The sequence below is a fragment of the Podarcis liolepis genome (assembly GCF_965112155.1).
Source record: "Podarcis liolepis genome assembly, chromosome: 10".
Classification (NCBI taxonomy): domain Eukaryota; kingdom Metazoa; phylum Chordata; class Lepidosauria; order Squamata; family Lacertidae; genus Podarcis; species Podarcis liolepis.
The window spans coordinates 63,355,616-63,377,035 of record NC_139562.1 but is presented as its reverse complement, the minus strand read 5'-3'; the positions used below and the strand labels follow the sequence as shown (position 1 = coordinate 63,377,035).

The 21,420-nt window shown below is 45.3% G+C and overlaps 1 protein-coding gene and 1 long non-coding RNA gene across 4 annotated transcripts in view; one reads left to right on the top strand and one right to left on the bottom strand.

The window, feature by feature from the left end:
- HDAC10 (histone deacetylase 10) overlaps positions 1–14,064 on the top strand; it is a 25,096-nt gene extending 11,032 nt beyond the window's left edge. For 2 of the 3 annotated variants that reach the window (XM_083463524.1, XM_083463526.1), the window contains exons 9-21: positions 250–315; positions 2,532–2,591; positions 2,738–2,827; positions 3,527–3,633; positions 6,116–6,183; positions 7,207–7,453; positions 8,190–8,280; positions 9,638–9,723; positions 10,451–10,504; positions 11,159–11,240; positions 11,703–11,888; positions 13,244–13,415; positions 13,678–14,064. In XM_083463524.1, coding sequence (XP_083319650.1) covers positions 250–315; positions 2,532–2,591; positions 2,738–2,827; positions 3,527–3,633; positions 6,116–6,183; positions 7,207–7,453; positions 8,190–8,280; positions 9,638–9,723; positions 10,451–10,504; positions 11,159–11,240; positions 11,703–11,888; positions 13,244–13,411 — 1,305 coding nt within the window. In that variant the 3' untranslated portion in view covers positions 13,412–13,415; positions 13,678–14,064. Of the gene's footprint in view, positions 1–249; positions 316–2,531; positions 2,592–2,737; positions 2,828–3,526; positions 3,634–6,115; positions 6,184–7,206; positions 7,454–8,189; positions 8,281–9,637; positions 9,724–10,450; positions 10,505–11,158; positions 11,241–11,702; positions 11,889–13,243 lie in introns of all 3 variants that reach the window. The other variant, XM_083463525.1, reaches the window with a different exon arrangement.
- Positions 9,673–21,420, bottom strand: LOC310687927. The gene is made up of 3 exons (XR_014516640.1): positions 21,291–21,420; positions 10,664–10,787; positions 9,673–9,709 (listed from the first exon to the last, which is right to left on the bottom strand). It is a non-coding gene; the product is annotated as an uncharacterized lncRNA (long non-coding RNA).

Sequence of the window (21,420 nt, the reverse complement as noted above, 5' to 3'; positions counted from 1 at the left end):
ATTTCACATCTGTATTCTATTTACATGTTGTCAGTTGTGGCTCAATCCAGCATTAAACAGGCACATAAGATTCTTCCCACCCAGCGTACAATTTTAGGATTTGATCCTTCTGATAATGGCAGGAGCCACAACTCTGCTTCATTCTTTGAAGTCTTGGATCATTTCCCTGAGATCTTAATGAAATCTTAGACTGCCTTGACAGTTTTAAAAGCGATTTGTTCATTCTGTTTTAATGCATTTCCTTTGCAGATTGGAATGGGCAATGCAGATTATGTCGCCGTATTTCTTCATGTGTTGCTTCCATTGGCTTTTGAGGTAACTCCCCCCCCCCCCATTCTGAATGTTGTAAATCTCCTTTGCATGAATTAGAAATTGTATCTAAAAGCCATTTCAACATATTCCTTGGTAGTGGCATCTTGAGAAATCATCTTCTGCTATAGGGGAAAAGTGATTGCCGTATTTTTCCAGCTATATGATGCCCCCATGTATAAGATGCCCCCTATTTTTGGAGACTCAGATTTGAGAAAATGGGGGGAGATGTATCCGTTTATGAGATGCCCCCTAATTTTGGACATAATTTTTTAGGGGGAAAACCCTAGTCTTATACATGGAAAAATACGGTATTTTATGTTGTTGCTTCTAGAAAAATGGTCCACAGGGGTGAAGGCAGTTATCAGATAGAACTGCATTGACTAGGGAGTGATTAAAGAAATATACAGCTATTATCATCAAGCACATAGGAAAGTAAATAGAAGCCTTTAGATGGTGGTGGTTTTAGAGGAGCTTAGAGCAAGGGTTGCCAACCTGGTACCCATGGGCACCATGATGCCCACAAAGGCTTTCACCAGTGCCCCTGGACAGATGCCCGAGACTCTGAGCTTTCATTTTTTAGAAAAAGTTCCCAGCCCTCCTAGAAAAAAAATTATGAGGTAAAATGTGCAGGTATCTTCTAAGCAATTTCTGTGAAATGAGGGTGGTTGTGTGGTGGCCATCTTGTATTTTCACCCTGGTACTGAGGAATGCTCCCTGTTTGATAACAACAGCACCTCTGTGTATGTGGAGATCACGCGGTATTGATTTTACACAATCAGGACCGACATGACATATCTGATTTCCAATTGGTAAGCGTAAGGGAGGGCCGGCCTCTCTCATTTTGGGCTATGCCACACTCCACGTGGCAGGCATTTTGTTTTATGCTGTACCCCACCCCAGCAGCTGGCACCCCACAGCACACTCTCAAAATGCCAAATGTGCCTACTGGCCTGAAAAGGTTGGCGACCCGTCTTAGAGTACAATGAGCGTTCTGTTACTGGAGATGCTGAGGGCCTTCTGGCGGTTCCCTCATTGCGAGAAGCGAAGCTACAGGGAACCAGGCAGAGGGCCTTTTCGGTGGTGGCGCCCGCCCTGTGGAATGCCCTCCCATCGGATGTCAAGGTGATGGACAACTACCTGACATTCAGAAAACATCTTAAGGCGGCCCTATTCAGGGAAGCTTTTAATGTATGATATTTTAGTGTTTTTTGGTTTCTGTGGAAGCCGCCCAGAGTGGCTGGGGAAACCCAGCCAGATGGGCGGGGTACAAATAATAAATTATTATTATATTATTATTATATGTGGTAGAGTAAATGCTTTGCATGCTTAAAGGTCTAGATTCAGTCCCTAGGGTCTCCAGATGCTACAAGTCCAAGCGGAGCAACCTTCTTCAACCTGGTAAAGGTAAAGGGACCCCTGACCATTAGGTCCAGTTGTGGCCAATTCTGGGGTTGTGGCACACATCTCGCTTTATTGGCCAAGGGAGCCGGCGTACAACTTCCAGGTCATGTGGCCAGCATGACTAAGGGAAATAGTGATTGCCGTATTTTTCCATCTGTAAAATGCCCCCATGTATAAGACACCCCCTATTTTTGGAGACTCAGATTTAATAATATGAGGGAGTGTATCCGTGTATACACGGATGGCGAACCAGAGCAGTGCACGGAAATGCCATTTACCTTCCCGCCGGAGCGGTACCTATTTATCTACTTGCACTTTGACGTGCTTTCGAACTGCTAGGTTGGCAGGAGCAGGGACCGAGCAATGGGAGCTCACCCCGTTGCGGGGATTCAAACCACCGACCTTCTGATTGGCAAGTCCTAGGCTCTGTGGTTTAACCCACAGCACCACCCGCGTCCCTACTCTTCAACCTGGTACCACTCTCCAAATGTTCCTGGGCTACAGCTCTCTTCATCTCTGACCTTTGGCTATGCTGGCTACAGAAAATGGGAGTTTTAGTTCAAAAAGTCTGGAGGGCACCAGATTGGGGAAGAGCGGGTGAGATGGATGACCGTCTAACTTGTTGTAAGGCAGGTTTATGTGTACCGTTTATAGAGAATGAGAAAGCAGTATCTGCCATCCATTTAAGTAGACCATCAATACCCACATGCCAATGTATCTGTTTGAATTGATGAATTATTGGCAGATTTCTATAGCTTCATTCAGAGTGCACTATAATGTATTCACAGTTTTGTTTTGTTTTTTTAAAAAAATCTTAGTTTGATCCAGAACTTGTTTTGGTCTCTGCTGGTTACGATTCCGGAATTGGTGACCCAGAGGTAAGTAATCTTCTACATATATATTTGCCACTTCCCTGACTTTAGAGTTAAAATTTCTTTTCATATAAGAGCGAGAATAGGCAAATTTCCCAGAAGTGGTTTTCTGATTTGATGAGCTGCTTGTATCTTTCTTTCTCATTTTCTAGGGTCAGATGAGCGCTACACCGGAATGTTTTGCCCATCTCACTCATCTCCTAATGCAGTTGGCGAAAGGAAAATTGTGTGTGGTTCTGGAGGTAAACTTTAAATGCTGCAAGCCTTTTTTGTGATTTGTTTAAAGCACTTACTTGCAACTCTGTACCAAGAACAAACAAACCATAGCCAAAGTGTTGTACAAAAGTAATAAAACACATTAGAAAACAATAATAAACCAAGATACTGGAATTTATTATTAATTAATTAATTATACTGCCCTTCATCCAAAGATCGCAGGGTGGTTCACATCATAAAAAGACAAAATGAAAAGACAAAATACATAATTAAACCAAACCAAACCAAACCAATAACCCCCTCTCACAGACACATTTAAAAGATTATAGACTGTTAATCAGCCAAACACCTGATTGAAGAAAAATCATTTTGCCTGGTGCCTAAAAATGTGTAATGAAGGAGCCAGGAATATGCCCAATTAAAATTAACAGTCAAGAAACTCCTGGGTGATCAAGTTTGTTTTCTAACATACTTTGAAAAGAATGGAGTCTGTGGATAGGTCCTTCTGAGGGGAGGCTGTTTCTGCATTTTGGCTGTGCCCATATTGGCCGTGCGTCCTGGCAGACCTGCTCCCTGCCTTGCTGGCATTTCCCCACCTGGAACTCAGCTATACAGCTGCAAATGAAATGTTTCAAGTGTGTTGTAAAGTGCAATGTGAAAATGTGACACGAGATGGCGATGGCGAGCTATGGCAAATTCAGTATATATTTTCAAATGTATTTTAGGGCGGATATCATCTGAGGTCGCTGTCTGAATCAGTTTGTATGACTCTAAAAACTTTGCTTGGAGATCCATTGCCACGTTTGTCCGGAGAAATGGCGCCATGCTTAAGGTATTTGTATAGGTTTGTGCACATGTGTCTGCATGTCTGGAGTAAAAGATTGCCGCTCCCCTCAGGAGTTACTCACATGACGGGGGCAAGCAAAAAGGGCTGTGGGAATCACATGTGGGGTGGGGTGGCTGAACATGGAGTCATCCATGCTCCTTTCGCATGAGCAGTGCTTGAAAAGAACTCCAGTGTAAACATTATCTCCATATGTGAGCAGAATTCAGCCAAACGGGGAGCACATTTTAAGTCCTGTTCATTTAACTGAGGAAGTTTTAATTTCCTGCTCAATCATTCCCTGTTGTAATAAGCAAGTCTTGTATCCCATCTTCATGCATGAGGTTGCTGTTTTTGGAAAACATTGGTAGTATATTTGGAAGTATGTACAGTTTATTTGGGACGCAGGTGGCGCTGTGGGTTAAACCACAGAGCCTAGGACTTGCCAATCAGAAGGTCAGTGATTCTGACCTTCGGTTTGAATCCCCGCAACGGGGTGAGCTCCCGTTGCTCGGTCCCAGCTCCTGCCAACCTAGCAGTTCGAAAGCACGTCAAAGTGTAAGTAGATAAATAGGTACCGCTCTGGCGGGAAGGTAAACGGCGTTTCCGTGTGCTGCTCTGGTTCTCCAGAAGTCATGCTGGCCACTTGACCCGGAAGCTGTACACCAGCTCCCTCAGCCAATAAAGCGAGATGAGCGCCGCAACCCCAGAGTCAGCCCCGACTGGACCTAATGGTCAGGGGTCCCTTTACCTTTACTATTTATTTAATGAAGAAGTTAAACTTAATGAGACTTTAAAAAGTGAAACCTCATTGTCAACAATGGAAAACTAGCAAACCTACAGAGGAGAGGTTGGTCGCTGAGCTGGGTGTATAGTCACTGTGTTGGAATTTGGGCTGGGCTCCATGCGCCATAATAAAACACTTGCATGGCAAGGAAGGACATGCCTGTCATCCTTTAACACATGATGTAAAAATGTGTTGATTACCGACTGACTTGCATAGTTTCTTTTTGTTTGTTTGCTAGTCCATGGTCAGGATTCCCCCAGCTCTGTACAACGGAGAGCTTTGCAATATAAACCACAGACCTTCATGTAAAGAGCAAAATTATTTGCTCCTCAGCCACAGCTGCCTCTCCCCACTTTGCATTCCTCATCCTGGCACAATTCTGCTCCTACTTCCATCTATGCTTTCCCACGTTTGCCGGTTTTTCTTATCTTCATTCTGCAACTCTGCATGTTGGAAAGAGAGCCAACAATTTGGTTTTTATCCTTGCTATGATTTTGACATACACAGCTTATTCTGAGTGGAGGAAATGTCACATATTTTTGTTGTTAGCATGGATCGAACAATTGTGCCCATAATTACACTATGGGGGAGTTTTGTTTGTGTGGTGTTCATCTCTTGCCTTTTCCTGGCCACACCTGTTTTCATGTTTCCTTTACTAGCTGGAACTCATAATCAACCTAGTTTGTAATCTTTTCCAAGGTGGTTGGATTCCATTAATGCTCCATCAAGGGAAGATGGGAGGCATACACCCACTCAGGACTCCACATTAGATATTGAATTATTATTATTATACCCCGCCCATCTGGCTGGGTTTCCCCAGCCACTTTCGGCAGCTCCCAACAGACTATTAAAAACACGATAAAACATCAAACATTAAAAACTTTCCTAAACTGGGCTGCCTTCAGATGTCTTCTAAAAGTCAGTTGTTTATTTCCTTGACATCTGATGGGAGGGTGTTCCACAGGGCAGGCGCCACTACCAAGAAGGCCCTCTACCTGATTCCCTGTAACCTCACTTCTCAGAGTGTGGGAACCATCAGAAGGCCCTTGGAACTGGACCTGAATGTCCAGGCAGAACGATGGGGGTGGAGATGCTCCTTCAGGTATACTGGGCTCCACTTCACTGACTGGAGCTTCTAGGCCCTTTAGTTAATGTAATAAAGCATGTCATTTTAGGGGTTGAACTTAATTTTTGCAAATTTCTTCAGGGAACGGTCTTAAAAATATGCTTCTTGGTGTGAGGAATTCAAATCTGCTATTATTTTTGTGATTGGACAACATTTAGCTTGGTCAGTTTGAGGAAGAAGCACATACAGTCTATTGCAGGCATAGGCAAACTCGGCCCTCCAGATGTTTTGAGACTACAATTCCCATCATCCCTGAGCACTGGTCCTGTTAGGTAGGGATGATAGCAGTTGTAGTCCTAAAACATCTGGAGGGGCAAGTTTGCCTATGCCCGGTCTATTGAATACTAATATAGTTGAAGGACCAGACTCTGCTATGCCCAAAATATATTTTTTAGTCCTTAGCATGCCACAAAACCTGTGATATTTTTACATTTGTTTTCTGTCCTGTGTCATTGCAACTTGCTAATGCAACATCTTTACAGATTCTTACTTTTAAACAATATAGGGACTGGGTTGATACTCATTTGTGTGTGTATTTTGTAGATAACCTTTCCTACACTCTTTTGTCTCTTCTGTAGTGCATTAGAATCAATCCACAATGTAAGAGCTGTACACAAACCATACTGGAAGTGTTTGATGCATGAAGGTAATGGCACACTTGTCTAAAATTTGTTCTAAAGTGCAGATAAATCGATAAAACAAATGCGGTGAATGTATTAAAGCAACACATATTTTCAGGTTCAGATAATCCTCCAGTTAGACCTCCCGTTCAACTAAGTTCTCTAGTCTGTCAGTTTAGGGGCAACTTTGGCTAGACCTTGATATAGCTGGATGGGGATTCTGTGTAAGTGGGGGAATATAAATGATTGAATGAACATGGATAATTTTTAGTCTGTCCCCCCCCCCTAACTTTCCAACCCAACACTGAAATGAAATGATGGCAAGTTTACACTGGATAGTCTAATGAGGGGGGTGTTTGGCCAGTATACTTGGGTTGAAGTCATTGGAGCTCAACATGTTTAAGTTTAAGGGAAACAATTCATCTGGCTTGTAGAGCATAGCACGTGGTTCCAGGTTTTCCCTCCTGAATGGTTAAATATTATATTGTGTTTACAAAAGGTAAGGCTAGAGCAGGATTCTGAATAAAATGTATGTAACTTTTAGCATTGCCATCCTAGAAACCTGCTCTGTTGATTTCTGCTGAGCCGTTCCATCTATTTAGAGTCATACACACAGTATGATCTGTGGCAAAGGTGGCGTTTTCCAGATGTTGTTGGACTCCAATTCCCATCAGCCCCAGCGAGTGTGGCCAATGATCTGGGAGGATATAAGTTCAGCAACACCTGGAAAGTACCACCTTGGCTATCCCTCATTTGTGGGCAGAATTTCAGAACCTTGTTCATTCCAGAAGACCTCTGGAAGTCCTGGAGAAGATGGGAACGTATGCAGTGTTAACAGCACAGATCAGTGGTTCTCAGCTTGTGGGTCCCCAGATGTTGTTGGACTACAGCTCCCATCATCCCTGACCACTGGTCATGCTGGCTAGGAATGATGGGAGTTGTAGTCCAACAACATCTGGAGACCCACAGGTTGAGAAACACTGGCATAGATTGTCTTCTGTTAAGAGTTAAGCTTTTCATTGTGTGTTCATGTCTTCTGTTGTTTTCAGATATAGCTCCATTGCAAGACCTCAGTACCAGGGCACAACTCCTACACCCACTAGAAGCTGGAAGACCGAATAGTGAAGAGACCATCAAAACAGACATGTTTCTGGAGCTCCACATGAAAAATATTTCATTTCCGAGACCTCACGTTAAAACAACTGTCGCCGTTGATGAAAGCAATACACGCTTGCTTTCGCCATCTGTTCAAATTGAGAAGGGAAAGGATACGAAAGAACTCAAGGCCCTTCTCAGGTTAGCCCTACTGTTGCCAGGTCAGGAATAGAGTGTGTTTATGAGAGATTGCAGCCTGTTAACGCAAATTCCAAAGCAATTTTTTTTCTACACTTGGAATATTTCTAATCCTTTTTTGGGGCGTCACCTGCAGCTAACTTCATTATCAGTTTCTCTGATATTGGCATGCAGTGTGTCAAACCAGTTAATACTGAGTTAGGAGAACAGGAACAATGTCCAATTATAGACCATGCACTAACAAAATGATTGGATTTCTCCCATTTACCCTCATGTCTCTCTGCCTTCATTTTCTGTTTTCGTAAAATGCGCCAAATGATGCTAATGCTTAGTAAAAGACGGCTCCTCATTGAAGACGACAACATAACCTTTGCTGGTTAATTATACACCAGGAGTCAGCAGACTTTTTCAGCGGGGGCTTGTCCACTGTCCCTCAGACCTTGTGGGGGGCCGGACTATATTTGGGAGGAGGGGGAAATGAACGAATTCCTATGCCCCACAAATAACCCAGAGATACATTTTAAATAAAAGGACACATTCTACTCATGTAAAAACACGCTGACCATCTGCGGACTGGATTTAGAAGGCGATTGGGCCAGATCTGGCCCCCGGGCCTTAGTTTGCCTACCCATGCCATACACCTTGATACACGTTTAAAAGTTTCACATGTTATTCAGATTGTACAGTTATTCCAGCTTTCCCAGACTGTGACCTGTTTCCAAAAACACGTCTCTTGCAGCGGACTTGATGCTGATCTTGTGAAAGAAGGAAAGGACTTAAACTCATTTTTGAACATGTTGGCTGTCCTTGACAAAATCATTAAAAAGGAGGTAATATCAAAAGTTACAATTGTGCATGTTGTAGCTCCTGATTCTTCTTTAGTCTGGGAGTGGTTGCTATCCAGGCTCTGCTTAAAAGTCTTTAGAGGCCGATGTGTTCCTTAGGTATTATGTCCATTAACCTGTGTTACTTTTACATATATATGTAGCTTATGCATACAAGTCTGAATCTTGGTATTACGTATATGTTTCAAAACACCTTGGGCGATAGCTAACATTACTCAGACTCAGACTTAGGTGGATATCACCCCTCGCTATGATATAAAGATTACAACATCTGCATTGTTAAAGACATTCCCCATTAAATTTCAGCATCCTGCTTATTAGGGGACAATAGCTACATTTGTTTTATAATAATAATAATAATAATAATAATAATAATAATAATAATAATTATTATTATTATTATTATTATTATTTATTTATTTATACCCCGCCCATCTGGCTGGGCCTCCCCAGCCACTCTGGGCGGCTTCCATAAAAACCGAAAATACAGTAAAATATCCCACGTTAAAAACTTCCCTGAACAGGGCTGCCTTAAGATGTCTCCTGAATGTCAGGTAGTTGTTTATCGCTTTGACATCTGCTGGAAGGGCGTTCCACAGGGTGGGCGCCACTACCAAGAAGGCCCTCTGCCTGGTTCCCTGTAGCTTTGCTTCTCGCAATGAGGGAACCGCCAGAAGGTTTTCCAGCTTCTTGCTTATTTTGATCATTGGGAAAAATCCAGAGAAAATTGGGTTCACAACCACCAATTCAGCTAGTAATAGTGACAGGGGTGCCAACTTGAATAAAATATTGGGAGGCCAAGGTAAGCCCCGTCCTGCATAATTGATCACAAAACATGGCGTGCACATGCCATTCGAATGGCAATGCCCATCAACTTTGGAGGAGCCGGGCCCCCTCAAATATTTTATGGGGGGTGGGGTGAAGAGGCCTCTGTCCCTAGGAGTTGGCTCCTACGAATGGTGAACGTGGTCTCATTTACTTTGCAGCACAAAGATGTACTCAACAGACTGTTTTAAGGGGAGCATTTTTATTAGTTGTGCTTTTAAACACATCTTGATTGCGTTTCAGAATAGAAATAAAAGTACAGTGGTACCTCGGGTTACATGCGCTTCAGGTTACATATGCTTCAGGTTACAGACTCCGCTAACCCAGAAATAGTGCTTCAGGTTAAGAACTTTGCTTCAGGATGAGAACAGAAATCGTGCTCCTACGGCGCAGCAGCAGCAGGAGGCCCCATTAGCTAAAGTGGTGCTTCTGGTTAAGAACAGTTTCAGGTTAAGTACGGACCTCCGGAACGAATTAAGTACTTAACCTGAGGTACCACTGTATCCTTGTTCTTTAGGTGACCAACGGTCTCGCAGTCTCATCTGAAGTATCCCTTTCTTCTGCCATCGCTCTAAAACATTGCCGTAACCTGAAGGTACAAAAGTGAGTAAGAAGCCTTTTGCATCCTGTGCTTTTCTGTGCAGTTCAGTTACAAAACGTTTAAGACGCTTTGGTTATATGACTGCTTAGTGCTACCTTTTGTTAATGAGTGCAGCAATGCTACAGAGCAATAATGTCTACCTTTTTTCGGGACTGGGATAATTCCTGACAGTTAGGAAAACAAATCTTAATATATTTTGTGTGCATATTTTCAGTTTGTATGTGTAATTGGGTAGAAGGACCCAGGATTAGACATGGCGAAAAACACATATTTGCTCCTGCACAGGGAGTGAAGAGACACCTGTTAGGTTGCTCTGGTGCAAATATGTTTATAGCTTCTCACATGCAGGTGCAAAGTATTAACTATTCTGAGTGACACTCCATGTATGCAGATACTTTTAGTTCCAGATTCTGCAATCCTGAAACGGTTTTTTTGTGAACTAGAGAGCTTGAACACATGCTTGTAGAATACAAGGCACAGTTTTTTTCTCTCTCCTTTTTATCATCCACTTGCAGTTTATTCCCTGGGACTTTAGTAATCATTTCTGCCTGCTTGTTTGTTAGTTACTTACCTGGCTATATTTTGTAAATTTACTTGCACCGCTCACCATGCCTCTCTTTTTACGTACAGCTTATTGGCATGGTATTTTTGTGCATGGTATCTATTTAATTTAATTTGAATGCCACATATATTTTAATGTGTGTTACAACACTTTAATGTCTTCTGCAGAGTCCTGTGTGTGTCTGTCGGTGATGTGGATGTGAAAACTGATTTGGATGATGGGTAAGGATTTCATACCCACTCCCTGCTAGGTGGGTTTAAACGCCCAAACTACAGACAATACTATTACATTGCTGATGACAATTTGGGCAAGTTTTAAAAATGACATTGAAGAGATGGAGAGAGACTCCTTCCTCGGTCTACTGTTCTGCACATTCTTACCTGGGAGCAAGCCTAATTAAAATCAGTAGGACTTCCTCCTTAGTGTACTTGCCTATGGTTGAACTGTAAATCGGTTTTCCTTTTGCCAGACTGGTTTCTAGAGCATCTTTTGAAAATATATCTGCTAAAATGGAAAAAGAACAGACGAGTTGGCTATCATGATTATTTACAGACAGTTTCTCCCATGTTTTCTATGACTCTAGATGACCCCTTCCTAAAATGTGAGGATTGTTATGTGGATTTCAACCAGCCCTACAAGAGCCCAGTTACTTGTTGCTTTAATTCCTAAAGTATTCCTATTTAGCATCTAGTAGGACACGAATGGGGAAATTGTGGCCCTTCAAGTTTTACTGGACTATAACTTCCATCCTCCCTTAGCACTGACCATTCTGGCTGGAATTGACGTAGTGTGGGAATCCAACAACAGCCAGCGGGTGGGTGTCACAGGTTTCCCATCACTCTGGTAGAATCTACCTCCTCCTTTTTGTTTCACAGCAAAGTTCTCTTGATAAATATCAGTGCTAAGGCGCCGAAAAAATCGGACACCAAATACAATATAACCGTGAACTGGGAAAAGGTAGGCGTAATATTTTTCAGATTCCTTTTCTTCCCTAAATATGATTTATAGAGGGTGGAAGAGTCTGAGCTTGAAGCTGAGCTAAACATTGAGCAATATCCCCTGATTTCAAGGGCTGAGGACACCCAAGTGTTTGGGAACCCTGAGCCAGTTAGGGATTGCAAATATGTGGATATGTTCTTAAGGCTGTGTGTCTATGCATGTATGAAGCCTGTGCTTTACTTGTTGACTGCAGGAAATATCGATATGTGTCCCGTAAATACATTTGTTGTGTGAAGGTAGATGAACTCCAGCATAAATTGCTTAGAAACCCTGCTTTGCAAATGTGTTGCACTGAACTTACTACCCAAACATGCACCTAGTGGTTAGGAAATGTTGATTTTTAGAAACAAAAGCCAATTGATCAACTCTGGGTTTGTGACTGTACGACTGTATTAATTTTGTTCTATTTTTTAACTGAAGGGTGCTGAAACAAACAACTTTTTCTCTCCTGCCCTTGGACTCATTCTTCCGGTTGCATACAGCTATCAGCCTGACCTAACCATTATAGTTCTTGGACCAAACCAGAGTGTTGGGCAAAATGTGATTTCCTTGCTTATTTGCTTACTGCAAGGCTTGGCACAGTCTCACATTCTTGCTCTGATTCAGGTAAAAAGTTCATTTTAGTCTTAATGACAAAATAAGTATATCATATTGGATTTTTAGGAGGAAAGAACCAGAGAGAACACATTGCATGTTCTGCCTCCCCACATTTAAATTTTGTGTCATCCATGTATTCTGTAAAGTGTTGAACAGTCTTGGAGCCTAATTGCAGTGCAAAATTACATTTTCATATTAAAGAATGTCCCCAGCATGTGATACCCTTCAGGACTATGGTCTAAACCACTGAGCCTCTTGGGCTTGCTGATCAGAAGGTCAGTAGTTCGAATCCCCACAACGGGGGGCTCCTATTGCTCTGTCCCAGCTCCTGCCAACCAAGCACTCCAAAAGCACACCAGTGCAAGTAGATAAATAGGTACAGTGGTACCTCTAGTTATGAACTTAATTCGTTCCAGAGGTCTGTTCTTAACCTGAAACTGTTCTTAACTAGAGGCGTGCTTTCGCTAATGGGGCCTCTTGCTGCCGTTGCGCCGCCAGCACACAATTTTCGTTCTCATCCTGGGGCAAAGTTCTCAACTTGAGGTAACTCTTCCAGGTTAGTGGAGTTTGTAACCCGAAGCATTTGTAACCTGAGGCGTTTGTAACTCAAGGTACCACTGTGGCAGGAAGGTAAACGGCGTTTCCGTGCACTCTGGTTTCTGTCACGGTGTTCCGTTGCACCAGAAGCAGTTTAGTCCTGCTGGCCTCATGATCCGGACAGCTGTCTGTGGACAAACACCGGCTCCCTCAACCTGAAAGTGAGATGAGCGCCGCAACCCCATAGTTGCCTTTGACTGGACTTAACCATCCAGGGGTCCTTTACCTGTTTTTTTTTTTACCTTTTGTATTTGTTCCACATTTCTACATTCTCTAGTCCCCTGGAAAATCTGCACATGCATAGCAATTACAATCTAGCTTTCATTATCCCCCTACCAGTGATCAAGAGTGGTTCTCATAACCCTCCTATTAAACATGTACTTGAGGCACATGACCCCGATGCTGATTTATCAATCACATCTTTTGAACTCTCTTCCTTGGTAGAATCTTTTCAGGGTATCAGACAGAGGATATTCCCAGCCCTGTCTGAACATGCTGAGAATTGAATCCGGAACCTTCTGTGTACAAAACCAGGTGCTCTACCACTGAGTGACACTCCCTCCTCATTAAAACAAGATCAATAAATCAACAACTAAAATAGAAGCAATTAAAACATGGGAGCCAGCATAAAATCATCGAATAACCAAGCAGAACAAAATATGTTCTTAAAAATGAAAGAACCAATTAAAACCAGTTCCTGGATGTAATCCATAAATCAGTATGGATTCATTGGAATAATATGTTTTATTGGCTTTTTTTAAAAAAAGGAAACTGAGGTAACACTCTTGCAAGATATAATCAAACCCCTGACGAGTGACTTTACACCTTCCTTTGGAACGTATGCACCAGATCTGAAGGAGAATGTGCAAAGGGTAATAAAATTAAGAGAGCAACTTCAAAATGAATGGAAATTGCTTCAGTGTTCAGGCAAGTAATAAGGTATGTATCAAGTATAGAAGGAAAGTAAAATTAAAATGGACGTTGAATTTAGACTGCAGTGCTAAACATGTTTATCTAGAAGGGAACCAAGTTAAACTTATGCGGCTTGCTTCTGAGTACATAGGATTGAGTGGTTAGTACTGTTTTTCTAAATACTCTGTGCTTTTTCAAGGCCCTGAATTAACTGCCATTACAAAAGCTCATGTTGCTTTATGCTCTAAAATCTGATGGATTCTCCCCCCCCCCCCGCTCCCTTGTATAGCAAACTTTCCATTGCTGAAAGATGAAATTTACTTGGCTGTCATTTTGGCTCTCCCTTTTGATCTGCATATCCAAAATCAAAATAAAAGGGAAAATGAAGATTATCTAGAAAATCAGCAGGTAAAAAGAATGAAGAGTGAGCTACGCATCAGGAATGATACTGCAAGAATCATTCTACGTTTTACTTTTCTATTTTTTTCAAATGGAATTTATGTATTCCACAATTATGTATTTCACAATTATTTCACAAAATACTTTTCTATCTTTTTAAAAATTAAACTACAATTAAACAAGACTGTGTTAACTTCAGGTTGTAAGAAGTAAATTTGCCAACACTAAGGATGCCAATAAACACACTGGCTTGGTTTGCATGTAACAGTAAACAAAACTACAGTGGTACCTCAGGTTAATAACTTATTTCGTTCTGGAGGTCCGTTCTTAACCTGAAACTGTTCTTAACCTGAAGCACCACTTTAGCTAATGGGGCCTCCCGCTGCCACCGCGCAATTTCTGTTCTCACCCTGAAGCAAAGTTCTTAACCTAAGGTACTATTTCTGGGTTAGCGGAGTCTATAACCTGAAGCGTCTATAACCCGAGGTACCACTGTATGGCTTAACGTGAATGAGTAAGCGTGTTCCTGGAGCAAAAATCATAGCTGCTTCTCTCGGTTCCGCCACACTACCCAGAGCTAAACCATAGTTTGATTTAACATTTGCAACAGTTCCAGCTGTTGAACTATGTTCATGAGCAATTCCAATCAGAGTGCATTGCAGTAATCTAACTTGGAGGTTGCCAGAGCATGGCTTGCTGTGGCCACGCTATCTCATCTGTCCAGGGAGAGAGCCAGTGTGGTGTAGTGGTTAAGAGCGGTAGACTCATAATCTGGTGAACCGGGTTCGCGTCTCCGCTCCTCCACATGCAGCTGCTGGGTGACCTTGGGCCAGTCACACTTCTTTGAAGTCTCTCAGCCCCACTCACCTCACAGAGTGTTTGTTGTGGGGGAGGAAGGGAAAGGAGAATGTTAGCCGCTTTGAGACTCCTTCAGGTATCAAATCCAAACTCTTCTCTTCAGGGAAATAACTGTAGCTGATGAACCAGCTTTGTTAGAAATACTTCTGGAATCTTAGAGAGAACAGGTGCCTTGTAACGCTAAGTAGTGGACCTAGCGCAGAGATGAGAAACGGATTGACGCTTTTAACAGGTGTAGTAGAGAGCCAATCCCCATGCTAAAAACATCTGTGTTGTGGTGGGAAATGACCTAATGGCTGGAGGGCATCAAAACGAGGAATTCTTTTTGAAAGGACCCACTTGTAGAAGTGATGGAACTGATAATATTGTATCTTACACCGACTAGGGAGCTTCCGTCACTGGAAATGGAAACAATTGGGATTTTGTTACATATACAGTGGTACCTCGGGTTACAGATGCTTCAGGTTACAGACTCCGCTAACCCAGAAATAGTACCTTGGGTTAAGAACTTTGCTTCAGGATGAGAACAGAAATCACGCGGCAGCAGCGGGAGGCCCCATTAGCTAAAGTGGTACCTCAGGTTAAGAACAGTTTCAGGTTAAGAACGGACCTCCAGAACGAATTAAGTTCTTAACCCGAGGTACCACTGTATTCACTACATGGAAACCTGCATGTCAGTGAAGGTGTGGGGATGTTCAGATAACACACATGCATACATTGAAACATTACATGGGAGTGCTGTGGGTCTGCACGGACCAATGTTACCACCCACCCACAGTGGAGACTATCTAACCTATATGCTCCCGTTTTCCCACTATGCATGCCTTCAATCCCATAGCCATCAAAATATTCTGATGTTCAAACAACTTGACGGGGCGTAGGAAGGGGGCGGGCTGCCCCAGGTATCATCCCTGAGGGGGTGACAAAAAGGCACACTGTGGGGGGGCTTGTCCTACCGCCCCGGGTGCGGCAAATCGCCCCTCGGTCGCCGCACGCAGCGGATTGACACCTCCCCGCCGGGGGCACAGCATGGCCACTGCCCATGCAACTAACTCCACCAATGCTCTCCCATGTTACATATTTCGTGGTCTCGGGTGGCGGTTTTAGGCCTTGTGCAGAATCCTTCAGTCTATCATTCCTATGGGGGGCGTGAAGTGGTGACTCCCCTTCCCCGCGGTGGCATTTTCAGGGTTCCCCGTTAAAGGGTGTGTGTGAAGGGAGTTACTGGCCATACGCTGAAAGGTTGTCAGTGAACTTCCCAAAGCTGCGCAGTGAGGGGGGGGGCTCGCTGTGTAAATATGTGTTTTGCAGCGCCCCCTCTGATCCGATTAACCCTGCTGTGCCTCAGTGCCTGGGCTGGGGGCTGAGAGGAATACACACCCAATGCCTAAGCCATGGGTAGGCAAACTAAGGCCCGGGGGCTGGATCCGGCCCAATCACCTTCTCAATCCGGCCAGCGGACAGTCTGGGAATCAGTGTGTTTTAACATGAGTAGAATGTGTGCTTTGATTTAAAATCTGAAATGGTTAATAAAGTTGTGGCCATTTTATATCCCACAACATGTAACCGTGTGTGGTTTCTTGGTCTCAGATTGTTGCCTGGAGGGTCAGGCGTCTCCACCTGGGCACGTCAAGGACAATAGGAGTTGTCCCCCAGTTCCCAAATCCATCTTAGTAGTATAAGCCTTTTTACAGAAATGCCTCCACAGCATGAACACGTACTCTCAACTTGTAGGGTGTTCTCCCCGCCCCATACAAATTTCCCCTTCCTCCTACCTGTTCTATTTATATGGTGGCTTTGGCAGCAGCACACAAAGGAGATCCTTCAAGAAAGAAGGGATCTTTGAAGCAGGGGAGAACTCGACGCTATGTGCTGCTTCGAGGGAAGAATCCCTGCAGATGTGGAAGGTCTGTCACAGACCAAACACCAGGGGCAGAACGTCCCCTCGGCCGCCCATCCAGCTGTGACACCCACCCCAGGGACTTAAAGCAGATCCCACTGCTGAGCTCACAAGAGCCGCCTTTTGGCAGGAACCAACAGATGACCAGGAGATGCAGCAGAAGAGCATCTCTGACTGCATGGCTTTAAAAGATGATTAGGCGACTGAATGGGAGGAAAGGCCGGTCAAAGGCTACAAGTCCTGATGGACATGACAGTGGTTCAGAAAAGCCGTTGCAGGAGGTCCCAAGTGGACAGAGGGCTCTTGGACTCAAATCCTGTTTGTGGCTTTCCTACTGGCATCTAGGTGGCCTCTGAGAGAAGAGGAAGCTGGATCAGGTAAGCCCTTGGCCTGATCCTGCAGGCCCTACTTGTGTGTTTCCTAAGGCCACTCTCCTTCCCCCTGTCCCATTATCTCTGAGGCAAGAGTCCTTAGTCTGGGCTCCAGTCCCTCCCGGGATGCGTGGCTCCCAAGCTGAGTCTTTCCCTCGCTGCAAAACAAACGGGAGACAGCAGGCACCTGGCTTCCAGCCACACTAGCACCAGTCTGGGGCAGGAGGGTGGGGGACCTGGGAAAAGGGCATTTCCTCTTACCTGATCTTACATGTTTTCCCTACTTGGCCTCTGTACGGGCATCTTGGCTCCGTCCCGGTCAGCCCAGCTCAGAAGCAGCAGCCAAAGTCTCTTAACTCTCTGAAACAAGTTGTGATGCTATTTTAATTGGAGGAAACTTTGGCTGCTGCTGAGAAGGAGCCATGCCCGCATGGAGAAGGGGCAGTGGGGAAGCGGTGCGAGGGATCACAGCTGGAAACCGCTGGGATGTCCTCTGATTCTTCACCCTGGGAGCTGGAGCCTCATCTCTGGAGGCTTGGCCCTCTGGAGGAAGCAGGACATCGTATGAGAATGGGCTGTGACTGGGAAAAACTACTGACAGAATGTCAACTCAGACGCACATTCAGCTGTCTCAGCCACACCAAATACTGAAAGGATTCTCTCTCCACTTTCACCATCATGGAGAATCCTGGGAATCCTGTAGTGTGTTCAGGGTGCTGGGAATGGGAGCTGTCGGGAATGGTAGGTCCTTGACAAAGGACTGTTCCCATGATTTCTTGTTGGAAGCCAAAACCGTGAAAGTGGTAGAAGAGGCCTTTGAATGCCCCGTGTGGTGGATGCTCTCAACAGGAAGCCTGCCACTTTTGTGGGGGTTAGGTTCTGGGGATCGCACCTCAAACCAGAATCTCATAGGGTCAAAACACATGGGGATCAGGACTGGGTGGGATTGCCAATGTCTCTTTTCCTGGACACCTGCCTGTTTTCTGCCCCCTTTTTGATTCTTTAGATTTTTGGGCCAAGAACATAAAGCTAAATGCACGCAAGTTAGATGCGCCAAAGTTGCAGGCCTTCTGTAATCGTCAAGGAATGATGGACACATGCAATTGTGAACCAGGGGAAACTTTGTAAGGGGAGTGAACAAGATCACACTGCTGATCTTGCAAGAGCTGCCTCCTTGCGAGAATAAGAAAGCCAAGGAGAATCGGATGCCCCACTAGAGCATCTTGGATGAGGTGGCTTTCAAAGAGGGTGAGAGTGGAGAGGGTTATGCAAGGCAACCCAGTTGGAGGGAGTAATGCTTCTGAAAAGCACTTCCTGGAAGCCACAGGTGGGGGGAGTGTTGCTAGGACTCCCAAAACATATTTCACAAGGACCCCTTCGTTCCCCCTGCCCCAGTGCCTGAGGGTCGTCACGTCTCTCCAGGGATTTGGCCAGAACAAGGTATACAGTACTTTGGGGAACGGCTCCCTCCCTGCAAAGAAAACGGAGGAATCAGCAAGCGCCTGGCTCCCAGCCATGCTAGCAGCAATATGGCGCATGAGGGTGGGAGACACGGGAAGGAAGCATTGCTATAATATAGGGCACTCAATTGGCATTTCCACTTGCCTGAAGTTTGAGCCTTTCCCCCCTTGTTCTGGCCTGCCTTTCTCCTAAGGAAGAAACAAGCTCAATTAGTCTGATTGGTTGGAGGAGTTCCAGATAAATAGATAGATAATAATATGTATCTATTTTATTCCTAGGTTCATTATGGTAATTGAGACCACCGGTTGAGGTTGGCTAGAATCTCAGGAAGGACATTTTCATGGGATACAGAAATTAGAGAAAAATATGGGGCGCAGGTGGTGCTGTGGTCTAAACCACTAAGCCTAGGGCTTGCCGTTCGGAAGGTCGGTGGTTCGAATCCCTGCGATGGGGTGAGCTCCCGTTGGTTGGTCCCAGCTCCTGCCAACCTAGCAGTTTGAAAGCACGTCAAAGTGCAAGTAGATAAATAGGTAGATAAATAGGCGGGAAGGTAAACGGTGTTTCCATGCACTGCTCTGGTTTCGCCAGAAGTGGCTTAGTCATGCTGGCCACATGACCCGGAAAAGCTGTCTGTGGACAAACATTGGCTCCCTCAGCCAGTAAAGCGAGATGAGTGCCGCAACCCCAGAGTCATTCACGACTGGACTTAACTGTCAGGGGTCCTTTACCTTTACCATTTTTATGGACTAAGAAGGCAAGGAGAGCCACTTCTTCCCCTGGTCCAGTTCCACACACCATTTCTGCTTCAGTCTGAAGGAAGGAATGACCGGGGGGGGGAGGGGGAGAGAATTCTGGGATTCATCTCCACAGAAGCATTCCCAACCAAAGCTGGATTACCCAATGGGCAGAGCAGACACCAGCCTATGGGCCCCGTGACAACAAATCAAATTAAAGTCTGTTGTTTTGTGTAATAAAATAGGTTTATTAATATTGTTGGTTGGTAAAATCAAAAACGTATCAGGAGATCATTTGCGAGGAACCCGGTGAGATTTTGACTGCCTAGGGGCCTCCACAGGTTTTAATCTGGAACTGTGCCCAACCAAGGGCCAACTTTGGGCTCTCAAATGTCAACAGAGCCCTGCATGACCCTACAATTTGGCACCCTTCCCTCTTGTTCTCCCGCATTGTTTTAGCCCCCTCTGCCGCGTGGTGTGAGCACACCGGACGTGCCATCCTAAAACTGCCCCAGCCCAGCCTTGGGGTGCGATGTTGGCATGGGAAAGAATCACACCCCCTGACCTGGCCAGGTGGACTGCAGAGAAACCTCCATAAAACTATAAAGGTAAAGGTAAAGGGACCCCTGACCATTGGGTCCAGTCGTGGCCGACTCTGGGGTTGCGGCGCTCATCTCGCTTTATTGGCCGAGGGAGCTGGCATTTGTCTGCAGACAGCATCCGGGTCATGTGGTCAGCATGACTAAGCCGCTTCTGGCGAACCAGAGTAGCACATGGAAACATCGTTTACATTCCCGCCGGAGCGGTACCTCTTTATCTACTTGCACTTTGACGTGCTTTCGAACTGCTTGGTTGGCAGGAGCAGGGACCGAGCAATGGGAGCTCACCCCGTCACGGGGATTCGAACCGCCGACCTTCTGATCGGCAAGTCCTAGGCTCGGTGGTTTAACCCACAGCGCCACCCGTGTCCTTCCATAAAACTATAGGAATATCTAAATCAGGCCTTTCTCCTGCAGCTGACAAGATGACAGGAAAACACTTCCCCTGCCACAGAAAGTCACAGCATACCTGCACATTTTGGTTTGTAATATGGCACCGCTGGGCTGCTGCTCGGCCAGAGCCTTTCCTATACCACATCCCTGCGAATGAAGAAGGACATTGTACTCTCCTGGCACAGGCATCCACTCTAGGGGACGGGGGTCCCATGGACCCTCCTCAATGATTTTCTTCTGGGGCAGATTTCCCTGAATATCTCCCCCCGCCCCAACAGCCTTCTCAGGTCTTTTTCTCATTCTGCTGCCTCCCCCCAGCCAACATCCCTCCTTCTCCTGTGTGGAACAGAACAGCTCAGCAGCAGTGCAGGGAAAGGCAAGCCAGCAGAGGCAGGGCCCTCCTGCGGAGGAGACATAGGGGCCCCCAGGGGGGCAGCCCCCAAACTTCTGTGGGGAAAGCCTCAGCACTAGCGAGGTGTCTGGCCAGCTGACCCAGGGAAGGAGGGAGACAGAACAAGCACCCCTGCCATGCTGCCCATGCCCACGTCACCACTGGCTGCCAGCGATCGCTGCTCCTGCCTGGGCACACGACGCCCCAACCCTTGGCTTGGAAGAAGGGGGTGAGGGGCTGGGGCAAGATGGGCCTGCTCCCCCCCAACCCAGCCCTGTTTCATTCAGGTCGGCGCTACAACCTCCCTGCACATGTGGGGAACGGATTCCCCATGGAATTAACACACCACAACTTCCAAGGTTTCATGTTTATGTCCGGCACCCTCTCCTTCTCTCAGTCCAGGCGCCATAGCACCAGTCTGGGGCAGGAGGGTGGGGGATACTTGTAACCAACCAGTTATTCACAACAGTAAATATAATCTGGGGACCACAGCTGAGGACCTGCCAAGCTATCAGCAGCTATGGACAAGTCAAGCCAGGGAGCCAAGCAACATGCACCAGTGACAGGTGACGCTGCTAATATTATTATTATTATTATTAGGACAGGGGAGTGCCTGGCATGCTCTGATCCATGGGGTCACGAAGAGTCGGACACGACTAAACAACTAAACAACATTATTATTATTATTATTATTATTATTATTATTAACAACAACAACAACAACAACAACAACAACAACAACAACAACAGTATTTCTATGCCACTCATCTCCTCTGGGCCTTGGAGCTCCTCCTACCTTCAGAGTTCCTTCTCATGGGCACTGATGGGCACACTTGATCCTATTACTGGACTACTGATCCCGAAGAGCTGCCCAGCCCAGCTTCAGGTCCCCCACCAATTGCCCCCCTTGTGGAATCCACCACTCT